This window comes from Lissotriton helveticus, chromosome 1_1 (assembly GCF_964261635.1).
Source record: "Lissotriton helveticus chromosome 1_1, aLisHel1.1, whole genome shotgun sequence".
Lineage (NCBI taxonomy): Eukaryota > Metazoa > Chordata > Amphibia > Caudata > Salamandridae > Lissotriton > Lissotriton helveticus.
In genome coordinates this window covers 1,434,330,822-1,434,349,890 of record NC_136057.1, presented here as the reverse complement: position 1 = coordinate 1,434,349,890, position 19,069 = coordinate 1,434,330,822, and the positions used below count along the sequence as shown (strand labels likewise).

General features: G+C 44.5%; 1 protein-coding gene across 1 annotated transcript; it reads left to right on the top strand.

The window, feature by feature from the left end:
- Positions 1 to 3,580: 3,580 nt before the first annotated feature.
- On the top strand, positions 3,581 to 8,169 carry TNFSF9 (TNF superfamily member 9). Its single transcript, XM_078658156.1, has 3 exons — positions 3,581 to 3,990; positions 6,016 to 6,043; positions 6,475 to 8,169. Exons 1-3 carry the CDS (start codon positions 3,790 to 3,792, stop codon positions 6,921 to 6,923), a joined length of 678 nt encoding a protein of 225 aa, XP_078514282.1. The 5' UTR covers positions 3,581 to 3,789; the 3' UTR covers positions 6,924 to 8,169.
- The last annotated feature ends 10,900 nt before the right edge of the window (positions 8,170 to 19,069 follow it).

Below are 19,069 nucleotides of genomic sequence, written 5' to 3'. Positions count from 1 at the left end.
TCCTTCAGGGCTCGTGGAAACAGTACAGTACTTTTCGCTCAGTCGATTGTGCTCGCTTAGTCTCAGAGAGATACGCAAAATAAACGGTGGGGACGTTTCAATAAGCGTTTATTGAACCAGCGTCGTTCTAGTATAAGACATATGTGCTGCAACAATCAATAGACAGAAGCTAACAAAAGAGATTACAAGCACCAACAGAGTAAAGAGCAGATAGAATTCTACCATGGTGCCGAAACAGTGAATGCATGCAGGCATATAAACATGACAATAACCAGGCGTACTACTACAATGCTGACACTACCTAAGTGTACCTAGCATGTATGTGGGTGTAAAGCCAAGAATCCCCTAGGAAAAAGCCAAACCCATTACCTGATGGGAGAGAATGAAGGACCCAGTCTTGGTCTTGAATTGGACAACCCGCAAGGGATGTCAGAGCGCTGCATGTTGAAGCTTCTGCAGACCAGGACCTAAGTATCTGTGTCAGCGTGGAAGCATCTCCTTCCCTTCACCAGTAAAGATGCCCTTCTTTTATTTAGAAGAGGTAGCCTCTGGGGTTCTACCATAATTGATATGTTATGAGTATGGTTGTGTAGATGAGCTTAAATCAATAAATGTAATGTATGCAAAGTAGCCTGATCACCCTGGGATGAAAGATAGCAATGACTTTTGTACAGAGTAGTTTTATCCTGTTATGTACGTCATGTGCAGGGGATTTTACTAAAAATCCTCATGCATAATAAATTAGGCTAGTTTCAAGGAAACCAAGTGACATTTATTCAGCAAGTAATTAGGTAAAAGATCAGTGTTAGAATAATTTGCATGACAAGGTAGGACGAATGTAGGTGAAAGGTCGCTTTGCTACTTAGGCCTAGATTGAGGAACATAACACTTAAACTCCAACGAATGCGAGACCTATTGAATTTGTGATGCTTGCTCGTGTGTGTGTGTGTGTGTGTGTGTCAGACAGAACACAAAGAATAAGACTCCCGCCCTTCCTCCCTGAACCAACAGAGATCAGATGCAGAGTACACCAAGGATCCTCCCTCACTTCCAAACTCTTCAATGTCTACATGGCTCCCCTCACAACCATCGTCAGAAACCACAGACTCAACATAGTCTCATACGATGACGACACCTAGCTCATCCTCTCCCTCACCAAGGAACCCAACATCACCAGGCACAATTTCCAATAAGGGATGAAAGACGTTGTAACCTGGATGAGCAACAGCTTCCTGAAGCTCTACTCAGATGAAACAGGACTCCTCATACTCGGCTCCACCCCCTCTGAATGGGACAATACCTGTTGGCCCCCCGCCGTCGGAAACCTTCCCACTCCAATGGACCACGCACGCAACTTTAGCATCATACTCGACTCTTCATTCACCATGAACCGCCAGATCAATGCTGTGTCCTCCACATGCTTCAACACCTACTACATACTCTGCAAGACCTTCAAATGGATCCCCCAGACTCCAGGAAGACCGTCACCCATGCACTCATCACCAGCAGACTGGACTACAGAAATGCTCTCTATACCGGAATCAACAAAAAACTCTTCCGCAAACTCCAGACCGTCCATAATGCCGCAGCCAGACGTATCCTCAACAACCCACGGCATGACCACATCACCTAACACCTCCGTGACCACCAATGGCTCCCCGTCGAAAAAAGAATAACCTTCAAACTGCTCACACAAGCCTAAAAAGCCCTCCATAACACTGGAAACCAATACCTCTGTGGACTAATCTTCTTCCATTCCCCCAAGAGGAGCCTCCGCTTTGCCGACATTGCCCTAGCCATTGTCCCCCGAATCCATAGGGCCAGAGCGGGTGGCAGATCCTTCTCCTACCTCGCAGCCAAGACCTGGAACAAACTCCCCCCTCGCATCCGAAGAAGCCAGACACTGCACCAGTTCAGAGAGGGCCTCAAGACCTGGCTCTTGAAATGACCAACGGTGCTGCTCGCACCCCCCCTCCCCAGTGCCTTGAGACCCTTACGGGTGAGCAGTGCGCTCTAAAACCCCTGACCGATTGATTGATTGATTGTGTGTGATCTCCAGCAGCTGAGACATCTCCTATCCAGTCGCTCTAAGCAAACCTTCTGCCTCAGAGGCAGTCTGAGTGAGTGTAGTAGGCTGCCTCTCCCACAGCATCATAAATACTACCTGCGTGTGTCGAAACCTAGGCGTTCATTCAAAATGTAGAAGGCAGGAGATTAAAAAAAACACTAACTTGATAAAGTCTGCTCTTCATATTGCTGAGGTTTTATAGATGACCTGGGAGTTTAGGGAGTAACAGAGATAATGTGGGGAGTAAGTAGGGAAGCAGCATATGGGAGAGAGAGCAAGAAAACACATGTACTCCCATGAAGAACTCAAAGAAAAGGAAAAAATATAGTCTTCTGATGTAAGCTGTAGAATCGTATGTCACCAAACAAAAAGAATAGTAAAAAAACTATGTTCCACAGGAGGGACAAAACCAAGAGCAGGATGGAAAACCATTGAAAGAGCATGAGAGTCACAAGATAGTCAACCAGTTGTAAACAATGGGATGGTTCAAAGCGCAGTGTTAAGTGTTGGTACTGTCCACAATGCCTTTGGGAACAGACAACTAAAACTAAAAGCTGTCTGTAAGAAAGACCTAAAAAGGAGACCAAGAAGGAAGGGGAACGAGTAAAAGCCTGGAAGATTAAGCGCCATCCATTTTGAAGCAGTTGTTTCGGTTTAGGTGGGTAATGGTAGACATGTGCCTGGCTGGTTCAGAAGTTTTTTGGGTAGAAATTGCACGTAGTGCTGTAAAAGGGGTTATGCGTAAATAGTTTTGATGGTGTTGTTTCTGTTTGGGACTTTGATATTGGAGTTGAGCCCTGGGTTTTTGAAAACAAAAAGATGACCCAATTCATTAAGCCTGGTTCGAGGTTTGTGTGCAAATTCATTTGTGTGTTGTTTTCAAGCAGGGATTTAATTGGAATGAAAAAACTAGGGAGTTTCTCAAAGGGGTGTGGATGATGTAATTAAGAGCGTGGCTTACAAATATGCAAGGTAAAAATCTATGCTTAGCATAGTGTGCCGCCCGACTGGTATTTTGCTGCTTCTAATATTGCTTATAGATATACAATACAACAAGTAACATTACACCTACAAGAAGTCAGGATTATTGGCTTTGGGTGAGGGCAAAAATGGAGAACCCGACAGAAACCCGTCTCAGCACCTGCTTTTTAAAACTGCCGGTGCTGAATTTGGGCAGGACCCGGCCCACTTAAAGCCCTCTTTACAAGGTTGTTTTTTTTTTACAGTTTTTCTCCTCTCATACCCCTCAGTGACTCTTTCCGCCCTCCCTAACACCAGGTTTTCATTCCTGTCCCTCTGTCTCTCAGCGTCTATGTTTGTACCATGTTTTAATTCCTTTCCACCCGTGACAGAGTTTTTGTTTCTAATTTTGAACTGTAACAAGTTGGAAAGTTGCAATTCGCCGAGTCTCTTCGAGTCTTGCCACAGTTTTGGAAAATCCCACAACGGCTTTCGTGACAAAACTTCCCCCGCACGGGCAGGCTTAAAACCCTCTGCAGCGCTCGGAGCTGCGAAGAGGAAGCTGTGGAGATTGCAAGAGCAGGTTGGATAGCAGAAAGCGGAGGGTGACGAGCATTATAAAAGCCGGACTGTGAGGAAGAGGCGGAAGCGCAGAACCTGAAGAGAAGGCGAAGTTCAATAGCCAACAGCCTGGGTGTTATCTCTGTGTCACCCCGCCAGGAGCTCTTGGGCGTCAAGCGCGCGCCTCTGTCCGCCAGACAATGACTGCCGAGAGCCCCACGCATGTCCAGATCCCCGAGAGTGTGGGGGCTTCCTCCGCCAGCCGCATCCGGAAGCTGGACATCTGCATCTTTGTTTCCATCGCGCTGCTGGCTGCGGCTCTGGTCGGCTGCGGGCTCTTGTACCTGTTCGTGGGCCACCACCGGCCCTGCCACCACCACCACCACGAGGGGGCGCCCGAGGTGAGTGCCAATTCAACACTAACGTCGGAAACTTCGCTAGTGGAGGGGTGGAGAGGAGACGAACACGGGGATGGGTAAACGGGGAGGGAAAATAGAGGAAAGGTTAAGCGAGAGGTAATGGGACTGGAGAGAGAAGTGGCTGAGAATGTATCACAGCCATTGCTATTCTGAGAAGGAGGGGGGGGGGGTTCTGACATGAAGGCAGACATTGAGAGAGTGATATGGTGCGACGGAGGGGGGTGTAATCTGAGATAGGATGGGGAGAGAGGGCGATAGCAGAGTAAGATGTGCGTCAGATGCGAGAGAATGTGATAAATGAATTGTTAAAATGGGGAAAAGTACATCTGTCAAGGAGAGAACTTCATTGTCATAGGCAGAGGAAGAATGTGAGGGCGAGAGATGGTGGAGGGAGAGGGAATGTCACAGACTGCGAGAATTAGGACGTATAAATATGTGAGAGGAAGATACGGTAACAGCATTGTAGGAATTGTGAGAGTAATAGAATATAACTGGAGGTGTGTGATGTCACGTAGTATTATTATTGTGAGCTCGCCTCGGTTCTCCCAGGAATTGCAAGCAATCTCTGTAGTTCTAGGCCTTTTCTGTGGGTGGGATTTCACAGCTTGCACACAGAGTATTTGGTCCTAGTGGGTCCACCCAACATTTTATCCTTCCCAGGTGGATAAACTGAGTAACAATAGCCAGCTTTATTTCAACACCAAAGAACAGCCTCCATATGTACGAGTGCTGTATATTAAAATTCTCGTAGACAGAGCTTGTAATTTTAGTACCACGATACTTTAGAATCTGAAGCTTCCTCTGCTGGTGTACATGATTTTATTTAATTAAGAAAAATGAAGCACACATTGTTACCCTTTCCTTACAGTGCCTGCTCCAAGTTAGGGCCACGTACATGGCGAATTTTAACAACATTTCTCTATTTGACTGTTCATCAAAACAGACCCAATTTTAACAAATAGTCTTCTTAGAGAAATGTTTACGTATCAATGAATTTTAACAGGAATAAAATTAGGTGATGTTGGCAAATCAACCTCTGAAGTAAAAGCTTGCCATTGAGCACTTCATAACAATAGAGTGGGGAGGTTTGTCAACAAATATAACATTTTCTCCTCACCTAGAATTGTAGAGATGTTGCTTAAGTGTATATGTTACAGCCACAAATACTAGTCGAATGTGATGTGTTTCAAATATACATTTCCAACGTGTATAGTGGCTGGTACAGTTTTTACAATCGAAGGAAACTGAAAGTCAGAGTTAGTACTCAAATGACCTAAAACCTTTGTCGATGAGTTAACTTCTACCGCACTTGGAAGGCTTGGTAACCCGCTATTTTAAATATTAGATACAATAGTGGATGTGAATGTAATGACAATAATTCTAATGACAATTTTTTTTATGGATTACAGAATCATCATTTAATATGAAACAGTAGCATAGCTCGGTGTAGTAGTTTACAGGAAGTGACTGTCGCTAGCGACTTGAAGCAGTAGTGATGGCCAAATGACCTTCACCATATGACGCAGTACTAGATCTATGGGTTTTACTGCTCAGTATCGCACTGAATGCAGTGAGAACGAAGTAACACAGAAAGTTCACTAGTGAGATATTGTCTGTATTTAGGCCTCTTTGGGTGCAGACTGCTTAAAACAAACAGCTTTAATGATTTCTGGATGAATATGACACAAAGATACAATTAGGTATACACATTGTAAGTTGATGCTCACTAATTTTAACGTTATATATATATTTTTTGATCTTGTAAAGAAAGGAATAACAATAACAGTATTGTAAGCTATAACCATGATACAGAAAGTGGGTAATGGAGGATGGGTAACGCAACAGGGACTGAAAGAATGTGATTGGGAAAGAATGTAATAAGGGTATTGAAAATGTGGCATAGAGTACTTGTTAGAGGGGGAGAGAGTGTGACATAGAGCATGATAAGTAGAGAGGAGGGTGTCACTGAGCCTGATAGATCTAACTGTGTCTCTTTTCCCTCCACAGGGCAGCGCCCACCTTATAGCTGAAAAAGGTAAGCTAATATTTGTTGTAGTAGGGTAGGGGCTGCCCCTCTTTTTGTATATTTGATTTCAAATTAAACAAAATATTTCAATATTTTAGCATTTGTTTGGTATATACTTGTTTTTAAAAAAAAAGTATTGGTTTGAGGTTTAAGTAATAGAAATTGTTTAGGTTGGGGGTCCCCTGCTTCCAATAATTACTCAGTGAGGGTCCCCAATTCCACTAATGATTCAGTGGGGGTCAACAGAAGTCAACATGTTAAGAGCCACTGCTCTATGAGATGAGAGCTTAGAAACTGTCCCTTTTCTCAGTGATGGGTGGTGAAGGGCTTTCTCTCAGCTCTGTGCCTGCTGTTATTTCACATACATTCCATTGCACTGTTTGATTTAATTACACCCCGTACCATGACTTAACAGGCTTTCTACCTCTTTGTCTTTGCAGTGAGTTTGGTGAATGGAAAGATTGCCTGGCTCAGTGACGCCCATAGTGGTGGACACCTTTATGGCGTAGACTTCAAGTACCACAAAGAAGACCACCAGCTACAGGTGAACAAGAGGGGGGTTTATTACATCTACGCACAGCTTGCCGTCAGATGCGTGCACGTCTGTGACACAGAGGGCAACATCACCATGCTCATTTACCACAACTATGATGGAAATCAGGAAAGCAGCATTTTGACATTAGCTCTAAGTCTGCCTGCTACACAGCAACCTCAGAAACTCCCTGTGCAGTACAGGTTCTCGGCCACCATGGTGAAGATGTCCGAGAATGACAGTCTTGTTGCCATCTTGAAGGTGAACGCCCAGGAACACCAATGGCAACTAGACCACAAAGGCAACAATTTCATTGGACTATTCCCAACGAGTAGATGGGGAACTCCCAAACTGTGAACACAGACATGTACTCTTCTTCTCATAGAAGCTAGCACTCAAGACACTCTGGCCAGTGGATGGCAACTGACTGGCTGACTGCTACTTCCAGCAGAATGACAAGCAATGATATTGTTCTTCAACAAAATGTCTGGTTATCCAAGTGGTTGGCCAAATTAACTGTCGAGCACTACTTGTACTGGGTGGATATTTAATCTTTTCTGGGACAACTTGGATTTTTTTTATACTTATTTATTACAAAAAGGACAAGTCACGTTTGGGACCGACTGTCAAACAATGCATTCTTGACCCTAATGGAAGCCACACAGGGACCTATAAGTATCAGAACATAGGACTCTGGCTTGGGACACAGAAAGCCTTGCATGGGAACAACAAAGGTGAGGACGTATGACCTGGTATGGCAGTTTATACTTCATAGTGAAGGCTTTCTGCCCCAGGGGACTTGAAATGGTAGTGAACACTGGTGGTAGAATTGGAAGTCTAATGAGAAATGGGGATTACTGCAGCTCTGACATGTCAATTTGGTCATGTGACTCAGTTAACCATTAACTGGTTCTGTACTTCTTAGATCTCTGGTCGTGTGACAAATCTAGAGTTCACTCTCACGGGGTCTTTCAAACTTCCAAAGTATCAGGGAAGGCATGTCAAGATGCACTACTCAACAATGTATAATTGATTGTGGATTGACTGTCTGTTGCCTAGTTTTATAGGATATGCTCCCCAATGAGCGCGCCTAGAGTTATCTACGGAGATAAAAATAATGTTTATTTTTTCCTAGCTTTAGTAACATTCCTTCAGCAGGGCAGGAACAAAATTGTTACAAGATGTGTTGGATATTACTGACATAACTAATGTATGTGTATAAAATACACACTACGTACAGGGAGTTCCCTGACTACACCAATGACAAAGGGGAAACTAGGAGAATAATCCTAGGTTGGCGCGGTGAGTTTGGGCCTATAGCTCCCAGACATTATGGCACCGTTGCTCTCTGCAATCACAGCCCATCTGAGAAAGGGCACAGGGGAACCTGTTAAACCAAGATCACGAGTCCCCCATGCATAGGGTGTGATGAATACACCCAGGCTGGTGATGTAGTGCCTGCTGCCATTGACTGTAACTGTGCTTTCAGAATTTCTTCGGACACTTCCAGCAGCGCCCGTATTTAGTGCCCCTTGGGGCAAGCACTGCACTCAGGTCATATTGCATATGAGTGCCCTGCATTCAGGGCCGGACTGACTACCAGGCGTTTTGGAATGCTGCCGAGCTGGGGGCTGATTTCACTGTGGTGGGGACTGATTTCGTTGATTGTCCCCATCAACGAAATCTGTCCCCAGCTCAGCAGCATTCCAAAACGCCCGGTAGCCAGTCCAGCCCTGCCTGCATTCAGTCATGCTATGGTGCTACACCCAAGAGCCAGGTTTCTCCCCCTCCTACAATTGTTATCTGATGTTCAGATATATCTTTTCTTTGATGGTATTATCCTGTGCGTCATTGGCTGCTGCATTCTTTGACCCTCTACCACCCCTTCTTTGCTTCCCATTTGTACTGAAACTAACCTCCTTTTCTCTATGCCCCCAATCATCCACTGCCCCCCCCCCCACCCTGAGTCCGTCAACCAACCTGTCATCTTTCCCTTTCTTCGGAACTCTTTAATCTTTTTCACCCTTCTGTACCTTCTCTTCACCCACTCTGAGACCCAATCCTCTACCTCTGTCCCCTTACATCCGTCCTTGAGCAGACCTCAACGCACACATCTTTCAATGGGAATGACCATTGGTCATGTAGATTTCAGCAGAAATCAAAACAAATGTAATCATTTTGTAAACTTTTTCACTGTTTGTAAGTGATATTAATTTATTTATTATTGATGTTATAATAAATGTTTCATAAAATGTCCTATCTGCGTTTTCTGCTTGTTTCCTTTTCCCTTGTACTTGTCTTGTAGGTGAAAGTGCTAAAATTACAAGATTCTACCAACATTTCAAAGCCCGAGGAGTAGAAGTTCCTTGCGTGTACAGAGTTTCTAATAGCAAGAGGTTTAGGAACAATACATCTACCTGCTCCACAAGTGACACGTAGACCAAGGTGTAGAGGCTCACATGTGTATACTACCAGACCACCCCCCAAGTTTATAGGATCAAATATGGGGGCTCCTGGATTGCACAGAAGCTCCAGAAGCAGCACATTAAATGTCTCTTATCAGAGACTGCCAATCCCACTGCTGACACCAAAGTAGACACTCAACTCTTCACAACGCTCTCTCTCGATATCACATGTTTTCATGTCTGCTGCTTCATGTCCTCCAGCTCACGAGATATTCAAGTCTTTAATCAGTGGAGACCCTGCAGCTTTGGGCACACTACTGCCCACTTAACCCTCAACAAATAAGGGGGATCAAGTCATGCCACCTCTCATATAGCACCCTCAATACAACCCCAGCTGCTTGTTTCCAAAGCACATATCAAAGATGTCTTGAGGTCATGTCAAGGGGGTTCTTTTCAGTCGGTCCTCAATTTTCATCCAACAGCAGTAAGCATTTTTTGACCCATCAAACTCCACTTATATTAAGGAAATTGAGTCTACAAGTGCAGGCTAACTACAAATAATGTCATGGAATAAACAGGAGTTGGTGAAAGTCGCCTTCATGACATGGGGTCAATTGACATGATCTTTTCAGAAATGCTCTATCTTCTCTGTTAGCCAGTGGTCCATTAACTGTAAGATGTGCTGAATCTCTGACAATGTAGCCCCCTTCCAGTAATCAAGGTTCTGTTTGCATGAAGGTTCATGAACCATGGTGTATTGTTAGTAAAGTTGACCCCTTCCAATTACCAAGGTCCTTCTCATCGAAGGATGATCGACGAACCATGCTGGATCCCTAGTAAAGTGGATCCTTTCCATTGGAAACTACTCTTCATCATCTTGTGACCCACAAACGATATCTTACTATGTAATACTCTGCAGGCCTCAACGCCGCCCATATCACTAATGAGTTTAAAATGTGAGTTTAATACAGTGCGTACATACTCACAGGTACTCTAAAAGGAAGAAAGAGAGTAAATAGACGCCATATGGCTGCAATGAGTTTTCAGAGGCTTATGGAAATATATATGGCTTGGTACCAGTAGCTGGGCATAGCAGAAGGCTCGACTACCTCAACACATTCTGCTGAATCTTGGTCTAGTAATAAGAAAAGCAGAACTAGAGCGTAGCTCTTTGGTGGTGGAATAGCGAGTGACGGGGAAGTGATATAGTTAGATGGTCCACACCATGAGCCACTTTATGATAATAGCACAAGGCCTTAAAAATGCAGTGTTTTAGGAAGGGTTGCCAGTGCTAGTTAGTAAGATGTGGAGGAAATGCTTCCACATTTAAGAAGGCCTGGCTCTGATCTGCAATTATCTACAGCTACAGAAGGACATGATGCATTCTGGGAATCAAATCCGTTCGAGATATCATACTATTCTCTCCACGGGGGTCTTCTTTTGTTGCCTAAGGCCAACCAATACCTTCCCTTGGTGAGGTATCTGTATCACAGTTACACTTCTGTGGAACACTCAGCCTCTGCATCCATTTTAACAAAAATATCTGAAAAAGGAATTTTGTGAAACTCATCTTTTAAATGATTTGCCATTGATTTTATCTGCATTTCTCGATTGGTCTTTGGCGAATAGGGGTGTGGAGAGGCGAGGTTATTTGGTAAAGTAGGGTTCGCATAGACGAGAGAGTGAAAGTATGAAAGCACGTTTATGAAGAAATTTCATTATAAGAAACACTGATAACGAAAGATAGGTTTAATTTGTTGCATTTTAAGGCGATTCATAAAAAAGATATAATTTTTTTGCTACTAGCATTGTAACAAAAAATATAGAGATATGGGTGTTTAAAAAGGCAAGTGTTACATGGGAAACAACCTTTACAACGCAACCATTACATCGCACTACATTTACAACGCAGCCATTACATCGCAACATCCATTACAATGCATGTCACTACAACACAGCCATTACATTGCATGTCACTACAACGCATGACACTACATCGCATGTCACTATAATGCAGGCATTACATCGCATGTCATTACAACGCTTACCATTACAACACATTGTACCCCTACACCATCCAACACTTACCCTACTGTTGCACCTCCTGGAGTTAGAATAGTAATTTTTACCCCTACACTATCCAACACTTACCCTACTGTTGCACCCCCTGGAGTTAGAATACTAATTTTACCTCTACACTATACAATACTTCCCTTAAATGCAATGTAATGGTATGCATTGTAATGGTATGCTTTGTAAAGGTATAATACGATGTAATGGAATGCGTTGTAAGTGTAGTTAAAAAAAAATCGTAGTGGTATGCGATGTAAATGTATGCGTTGTAAAGGATGTTTCGATGTAAAAACTGCGTTGTAAAGGCATGCGTTGCAAATGTATGCATTGTAACGTCATACATTTGTGTTACATGTAGAGGTAAAGTGATGGTTGGCACTTGCCGATGGTCAAGGTTAGAGTTAGTGAGTTACTGTAAGAGTGCAGTTACATTAGGGTAAAAGTTGATTGAGGGTTAACCCAGGGACAGTGGTTAAAATGCATTTTCACGATATACAAATTAGATAACGTTTGCCTTGATATCATATACCACCTAATGTTAAGAGAACATTTTCTGTGGATTTTTTTACAGTGGGTACTTCACTATGTTTTTTTTTTCTCCATAAAACTTTTGTTTATTACAACAAAGATTTACGTTGGACATTGATTCTCTCTTGACGTCTGTTAACTGGTAAACATAGTATTTTTTGCAGTTTTTTAATAGGGCGAACTTGGCCAAATGGCATTAAAGTGCTTTATGAGATAACCCAAATACATTCCATAGCTACATTACCACACGCCAGCCAATGACCTACGGCTGTTCATCTGTGACTCTATACAGATAGCCATTGGGGCCACACAGATAGTCGTCGACGAAACCTGCCTACATTCTGGGAAGAGAAGTTCCATTTTGCAGGGTAATTATTCCTGATTACATGTCCGTGGTAAACAGGAGGTCTATGGTCTCAGCTGAAGACAAGACATGTGCATCCACCCAAGATACCCTTGTATGTGGCTAATGTATTCAAATCAGAAGTGGCCCTGAATTGACTATGCCTTCACCTGCTGCCTGCTGGCTCCTGTATAACATCGGTGAGCTAAAACAATAGCCTTAGCCTAGTTTCATATCTCAAAAGGCTGGGGGTATGGGCGAACAACAAAAGAAACATTGAAATGCAAATTATTTTTTATAGGGAAATAGAATGAGGGTCCATATTCCTGCATAGAAAAAAAAATCTGCGTTTTAGTTATAATTTGGATAGACTGAACACGATGCTTATCGTTAGGGATTTTACACTCTGGACCCTACACTTAGTGCACATCCCTGGAAGTTCACTCTTAGGTTTGTTCACACTGAATACTTTTCCAGGTGAGAGGCAGCTTGCAAACTGATCTGTTACTTTAGTAGGTTTGCATTTCTTCCTTGGAAATTTGTGGTGGTCTGCGGTGATGATCACGAACCTGGTTTCCATCTTTAACACGGTTGCCATCGTGAACATGGTAGCAATCTGTAACATGGTGGCTACGTGGAATGTTCAGCCTGAAGGTGGTAGCAGGATATTTCCCCACAGTTTTGAGGCTGTTCTGATCATAAACTGTATATCAGAGTTGACAGCTTGACGTTACCTGATTTTTTGTATCTCTGTCCCCCGTCCACAACACATGACCTCATCATTAGTAATAGATCTGAAAATGACTCCACTTCAAAATAGGGAAGCGTGCCTGCAAAGAGCAGGACACAGATGGCAGAACCAAAACTGAAACGAGAACTTCCCTAAGCCTCAGAAGTAGGGCTCTTCCCAGCCTGAAACTGTGTCTTCTTGTCATAACTTGGGAAAGTTTAACAGCAGAGCAGAAATTGCACAGACCTACTCTGTGTTCACAGTCTAATTCCTCCCACCATGCACTCATGATGTCTCTTTTAGTACTCACGACACAGACCCACACGTTGTGCACACACGTGTGCAATGTCAGCCCTGTAATCACAGACCGTGACACACTTTCACACACTCACACTAACACTCATACACACAAACAAAATTTATGAGCACTGATCCGTGACTTCCAGGTGCAGACAGCACAGGTAACAGCAGTTGGGTGGCGGGAGTGGATAGACTACGATATAGGGAAAGTAAGATAAAAAAAGAAATAAAACCATTTACCTTGCGTTCGCACCGCCAATGCAGCGAGTGCAAGGTAAGTGGTTTTATTTATTTTTACAGTTTATTTTTCCTATCCCGCCATCTGTCTATTCCCCCCCCAAGGCCCACTACTGTTACCTGTGCCAGTCGCGTCTGCTGACTTCAATTATAAATGTACTACTTTAACTCCATATCCACTAAGATACTGGGTCATGTCGCTGACAAGACCAAGGTAAATGATTCTGCGGTAACAAATTTTATAAACACTAGGGCTGATTCACAAAAGGCTTCCTCACTGGTTGCGGAGGCCCTGCAGTAGCGGTGGGATCTCCACAATGGGTAATTGCAGTACAGAATTCCTGCATGAGTGCAGGGCCCCTGCCATGACTCCAGGGCCTCCGCCACGACTGCAGGACCTCTGCAACGAGTGTGGCCCCATCACTCTAAATACTGAATTACACCATGGAGACCAGTCGTCACACTGTAAATAGTGGTTGTCGACCACAGTCATATTTTACCAACACAGCTAGGACTAGCCCATTCCAAGTGCCCCTGTACATGCCCATACACAAATACACACAGAGACAATAACTTACACAAACACACTGAGGATGTTCTAAGCCTAGTACTCTCCACACACACCAATTCTTCACTTAGAATTTATTTGTCTGGTTCATTTGGGAGTTCTAGCCTTAACCAGGATAAAACAGGTCCTCACAGTGTATGTTGTACATGCCCCCTACACTTTACTTTATGATTGTGGCATCACTCTCAACACATTTCAAGCAACTCACCTAGTACCACATGCACTAGAATCCATTCGGTGAAAGTGGTTGCAAATTCCACACCAACTATTAAAAATTGATTTCTGATTTAGTGATCTGACTGCCTATTAGTAGGTCAGTTCACAAAATACAGAATAACAGTGGTCGCAATTCGAGCGATCTCATAAATATTAATGAGGTAGATTGCAAATTGCGACCTATTTTGATTGGCTCAAAAAGGGGGTGGTGATGGACAGAGTATCTGAGTTAATCAGAACACTCCTACCCAGTCAACAGATCAGGGCTTGATCCATCACCGTTTTTTAGCTCACTGCACCATCCCAGTTCAGAACCTGGCTACATGCAAATTAGTCTGTCCCTGGCCCAGTGCATCATGGGAACAGGGCAGACCAAACTACCAAGCCAATTCTTTACTGGAAAGGAAACAAGCTTCCGGGGACCGGTTTCTGGCATTACAGCCGTCTTCGGCCCGGCTTGCTTGAATCCTGATGGTGCAGTGAGCAAGGGACTCACATCTGAGCATACCCTTCCACACTTGTGGTGGCCAAAACGATTCAAAAAGGGGGTGGTGATGGACAGAGTATCTGAGTTAATCAGAACACTCCTACCCAGTCAACAGATCAGGGCTTGATCCATCACCGTTTTTTAGCTCACTGCACCGTCCCAGTTCAGAACCTGGCTACATGCAAATTAGTCTGTCCCTGGCCCAGTGCATCATGGGAACAGGGCAGACCAAACTACCAAGCCAATTCTTTACTGGAAAGGAAACAAGCTTCCGGGGACCGGTTTCTGGCATTACAGCCGTCTTCGGCCCGCCTTGCTTGAATCCTGATGGTGCAGTGAGCAAGGGACTCACATCTGAGCATACCCTTCCACACTTGTGGTGGCCAAAACGATTCAAAAGGGGGTGGTGATGGACAGAGTATCTGAGTTAATCAGAACACTCCTACCCAGTCAACAGATCAGGGCTTGATCCATCACCGTTTTTTAGCTCACTGCACCATCCCAGTTCAGAACCTGGCTACATGCAAATTAGTCTGTCCCTGGCCCAGTGCATCATGGGAACAGGGCAGACCAAACTACCAAGCCAATTCTTTACTGGAAAGGAAACAAGCTTCCGGGGACCGGTTTCTGGCATTACAGCCGTCTTCGGCCCGGCTTGCTTGAATCCTGATGGTGCAGTGAGCAAGGGACTTTGATTGGCGGCAATGCAGGTATGGTGGCCTACTGTGGTCTGCAGACCACCATGTTTGCCTAAAAGGAAAACAGGATGCATTTAGAAAAAAGAAAATGAAAATATTTACAAACTTTTTTTAAGATTAGGCAGTCTCTATGGACCACTGCTTATTATTAAAAACCTTTTTCTCACCGTTCACAAAGGGGGAGGGGTCCCTTGGTACCCCTTCCTGTTTGTGAATGGGTTACTATGGCCTTGCAGTTGGTGATACCATATTAATGCTGGATTTTGGTCAAATTTCTTTTTTTACATACCCTAAGGAATCATTTGGAAGGGATACCTTTTTTTAAAATCTGTTTTATTGGGTTTTATGATTAGTACAGTACAAGTCATAGGAAATAGCAACGATGTTGGGCATTACAATTAGCATATAAGACACAGCAGTATCACCTAGCGCTTTTACAGCTCACTCCTGGGGCTATAAACAAAGCTGTCTAGCATTTGACAGATAGGTACATGTACGGCTTACGCTAAAAGACAAGTGCAGAGTGAAGGACAGAAAGATAAGGGGAGTATGAAGGCATAGTATTCACATCCCTATCCACAACATTGAGCGTCTTCCACGGCATTAATGCTGGCGAATGTCCGTCACCGCACACACTCGCGTGTACTGTCCCATAGAGCCAGCAGGAACACTGGTGCTCAGTGGTATATGAGTGGCAATACAAGATTTACTGTGAACAAGAAAACTAGAAACTGTGCATATAAAAGAAAGGGGAAAAGGGAGGAAAAGAGAAATGCATAATGTATGCAGATAAACATATAGCCCGTGGCCCCCCCTTGCGTCCATATATGACATGACTCATAACTCCTGTGTCTTACAGCGGCTGGCTGATACCCCATACCTAGAGTGTGTGGCGGCTGGGTGTCACAGGCAGTTTGTATCTGTTAGTGGGAGAGCGGTGTGGCGCATATTTGTTACTACCCACTGGGTTAAGCGTTGCCAAAGTTTGGCGTGCCAGAGAGGTCCTTGGTCGTCGTGCCTGGGCTGTGTTGCAATGCGAGGTAGACTGTGTCCCAATATGTGGCAATTTGGGAGGGATTCCCTTAACATGTCCCTTCCAAATAGTGATTCTTTAATGTTTCCTATACCTACATAATGATTTGGGAACCTTTTGTGAATTGTTAAATGGGTTTAGTATGTTTAAAAAAGTGTTTTAGTCACCGGAAACCTTCAGATTTATCAAATGTGAGTGTTGTTGGCTGTTAAAACACTTTGTACATGAGGCCCTTAGTCTTCCACTAATCACGCAAACAGACATTTCCTTCTCACCCACATGCATGCAAACATATGTGTAAGGTGCTGTGGAAAATTGGGATATTGGTTGTGCAGGATTTAAGGCCTGTACAAGCAATATGTCCCACAATTTCCCCTTACTGGGAACCAAAGACTCTCATGTAGCAGTTCACTCTTTCAGGGTAGCGAAGCAGAGCAGTCCAAGACCTACTCAGGCAAGGTGGTGCAGGCTAGTAAACACCATTTGCTGGCTTACAATAATAACGCTCAATAAATGATTGTCCAGTCAGTGCTTTTGATTTAACAAAGCAAAAGGACATTTCTTGCAAAGTGCTTAAAATAGTGTTTAAATAGTCTGGGGGTCATACATTTCTGTCTCCACAAAAATAGGGTCCGTTTCTAAAAATAAAGGAAAGGGGTCAGGTCTGCTGTGCTCATGCAGCCCACAAGCACATTCTTAAGACTGTTGGTAGAGCCCCTGTTTTCCTGGGGCCACCACAAGAAGCAAAAAAAATGAGGCAAATTAGGCCTGCAGGGCATTTTGAGGTGCTCCCAGTCAGGAGCGGTGAATATGTTATGAGTCTCTCCCCCCCTGCATTGGGAAGAGCCATTTTTCCTTCTTTGGGCGGTGACCTTGCAGACTTTCTTTTGTTCTGGGGAGCCTGACCTGGTAATCGGGGGGCAGCTAGGGAGCCCACTCCTTGTTGCACCATCTGGCACCTCGCCTAGCAGCATCCTTCTTTGCTGGTGTGGGAGCTGATAGCATGCTTTTGTCCTGTCCCCTCTATGCAGCAGGGTGTCTCTTTAGTGGCGGCCTCCCCGCTCCTCCCAAACCCAGGTACAGGGAGCTGAGGTGAGCCCACTACTTTTGGGAGGAGTTAAGTGGCGCTCTCCCTGCTTAATCCCATGTCAAGGGCTAGTTAAATGGCGTCCTGGGCTCTTTTTTCTTTCTTTGGGGTGGCATGACATCTCTCCCTCTTTTCCTCTCTGCGTCGGCCACCAGGGAGATGAGGGCCACTGGGGCAAGAATGAGCCTGGGAAGGTGGCCCCACGCATGCCCCCTCCCTGGGCAAAATGTAAAAATAATCCTCGTGCCGACCGACCCCAGGACCCTGGCCTACCCCAGGGATAATTTCCAAAAACTGCAGCAGAGTCCCACAAGCTTCGGGGTTCGTGGGGGGGAGGGGGTGTCAAAGGTAATGTAATCTTTCAATAAGCATAACCTAGGCACAGTTTGGCCAATTTGGTTGATCCTAGGCTCATTCTACTCCTGGTGACCTGATCTATCCATCATGATCAGTTCCAGCAAGCTCCATCACCCCAAATGTGATGTACTTTGCACGGAACAGATTCTACTGACTCTCTGCGCTAGCTTTCATCCTGGTCTTTCCCTCTGGTGCTCCTCTCCTCTTTCCGGGGCACAGAAGTCCGGTTCGTCATCCAACTAGTCCTCAGTGGGTTTAAGGGGACCAGTCTCACTGGCCTTTGGAGAGACCCATTGGTCCTGGGGTCAACTGTGGGCAGAGTCCTAAGTCCTTTAGGGCATCAAGGGGCTTGTCCTCACAGTGTCCATGGCTGTTGCTGCAGTCCCAGTAAAAAGCACTCTCTCTCCCTCGGGCAATAGTTTTTCAAAGGGAGTGGAAAGTTTTAGACACCAGGCAACCCAGGTCAATCCTATGCTGTCACATCATCTCTCCACCCCTGCCCCAAGCCTCCTGCACAGCATGATGGGACAGTTCAAGATGGCACCGTCCAGAAGTCACTATTCACAACTCTGTTGGGAGTCTCAGCTTCTCCCCTTGCTAACCTCACTGCTAGGACTTTTCTCACCAAAACCTCAAAGAAGAGTCCCCTCATTGGTTGGCTCCAGCTGTCTAGGCCTCCTCCTTAGTTCAGTGGGCCTGAATTGATCAAACCCTGATGCTGTGTGACAGGTAATTAACAGATGCAGATTTTCTTCTGCACTCCTTCCTCCTCAGGAGTTGAGGGAAGCACGGTTAATTACTCCTTTTGTGTGGGGAGACCTTTGTTCCCTCTGCTGAGGATTCAAGTTATTAATATGGCCCAGCAGGGTGACCAAGACCTGGGCTCTAATCCTGAGCTGAGCCAGAGAAGTATGACAATTCTAGAGATACATTTAACTTAACTTAACTGATAACTTTATTTCGGTCAGTGACTATAAAAGCACAGGTAAAATATGTACATACAGTAAAATAGATAAATAATTAAGAACCAGTAGTTAAAACATTATTAAACAGTCAGTTATCAAGAAAGTGATCTTCATTAGAGTTAATATTTCAGTTAATCAAGGTGGACCTTCTCCGCCACATACCGTGCAAAAAGCGGGAGACCGAAAACACAATTACGGGAGAAGTATCATATTTTAAAATACTAACAGCTTGGGCACAATGTTTTAGTCCCAGATTCCTGCATAATGGTACCAGCCAGGCTCTCCGAATTGTGCTATAAGCGGGGCAGAAAAACAAAACATGGGCAATGTCTTCTTTGCTATTATTACAGACTGGGCAAGTTCCCTCCTCTTGACCTGCCCATTTGCAGGTCAATGACCCAAGCGGCAGGCTGCCGTGCCTGAGTTGTGTATATAGTTTTCTTGCTAAGGGAGGTTCAATTTGGTCCAAGAATTCC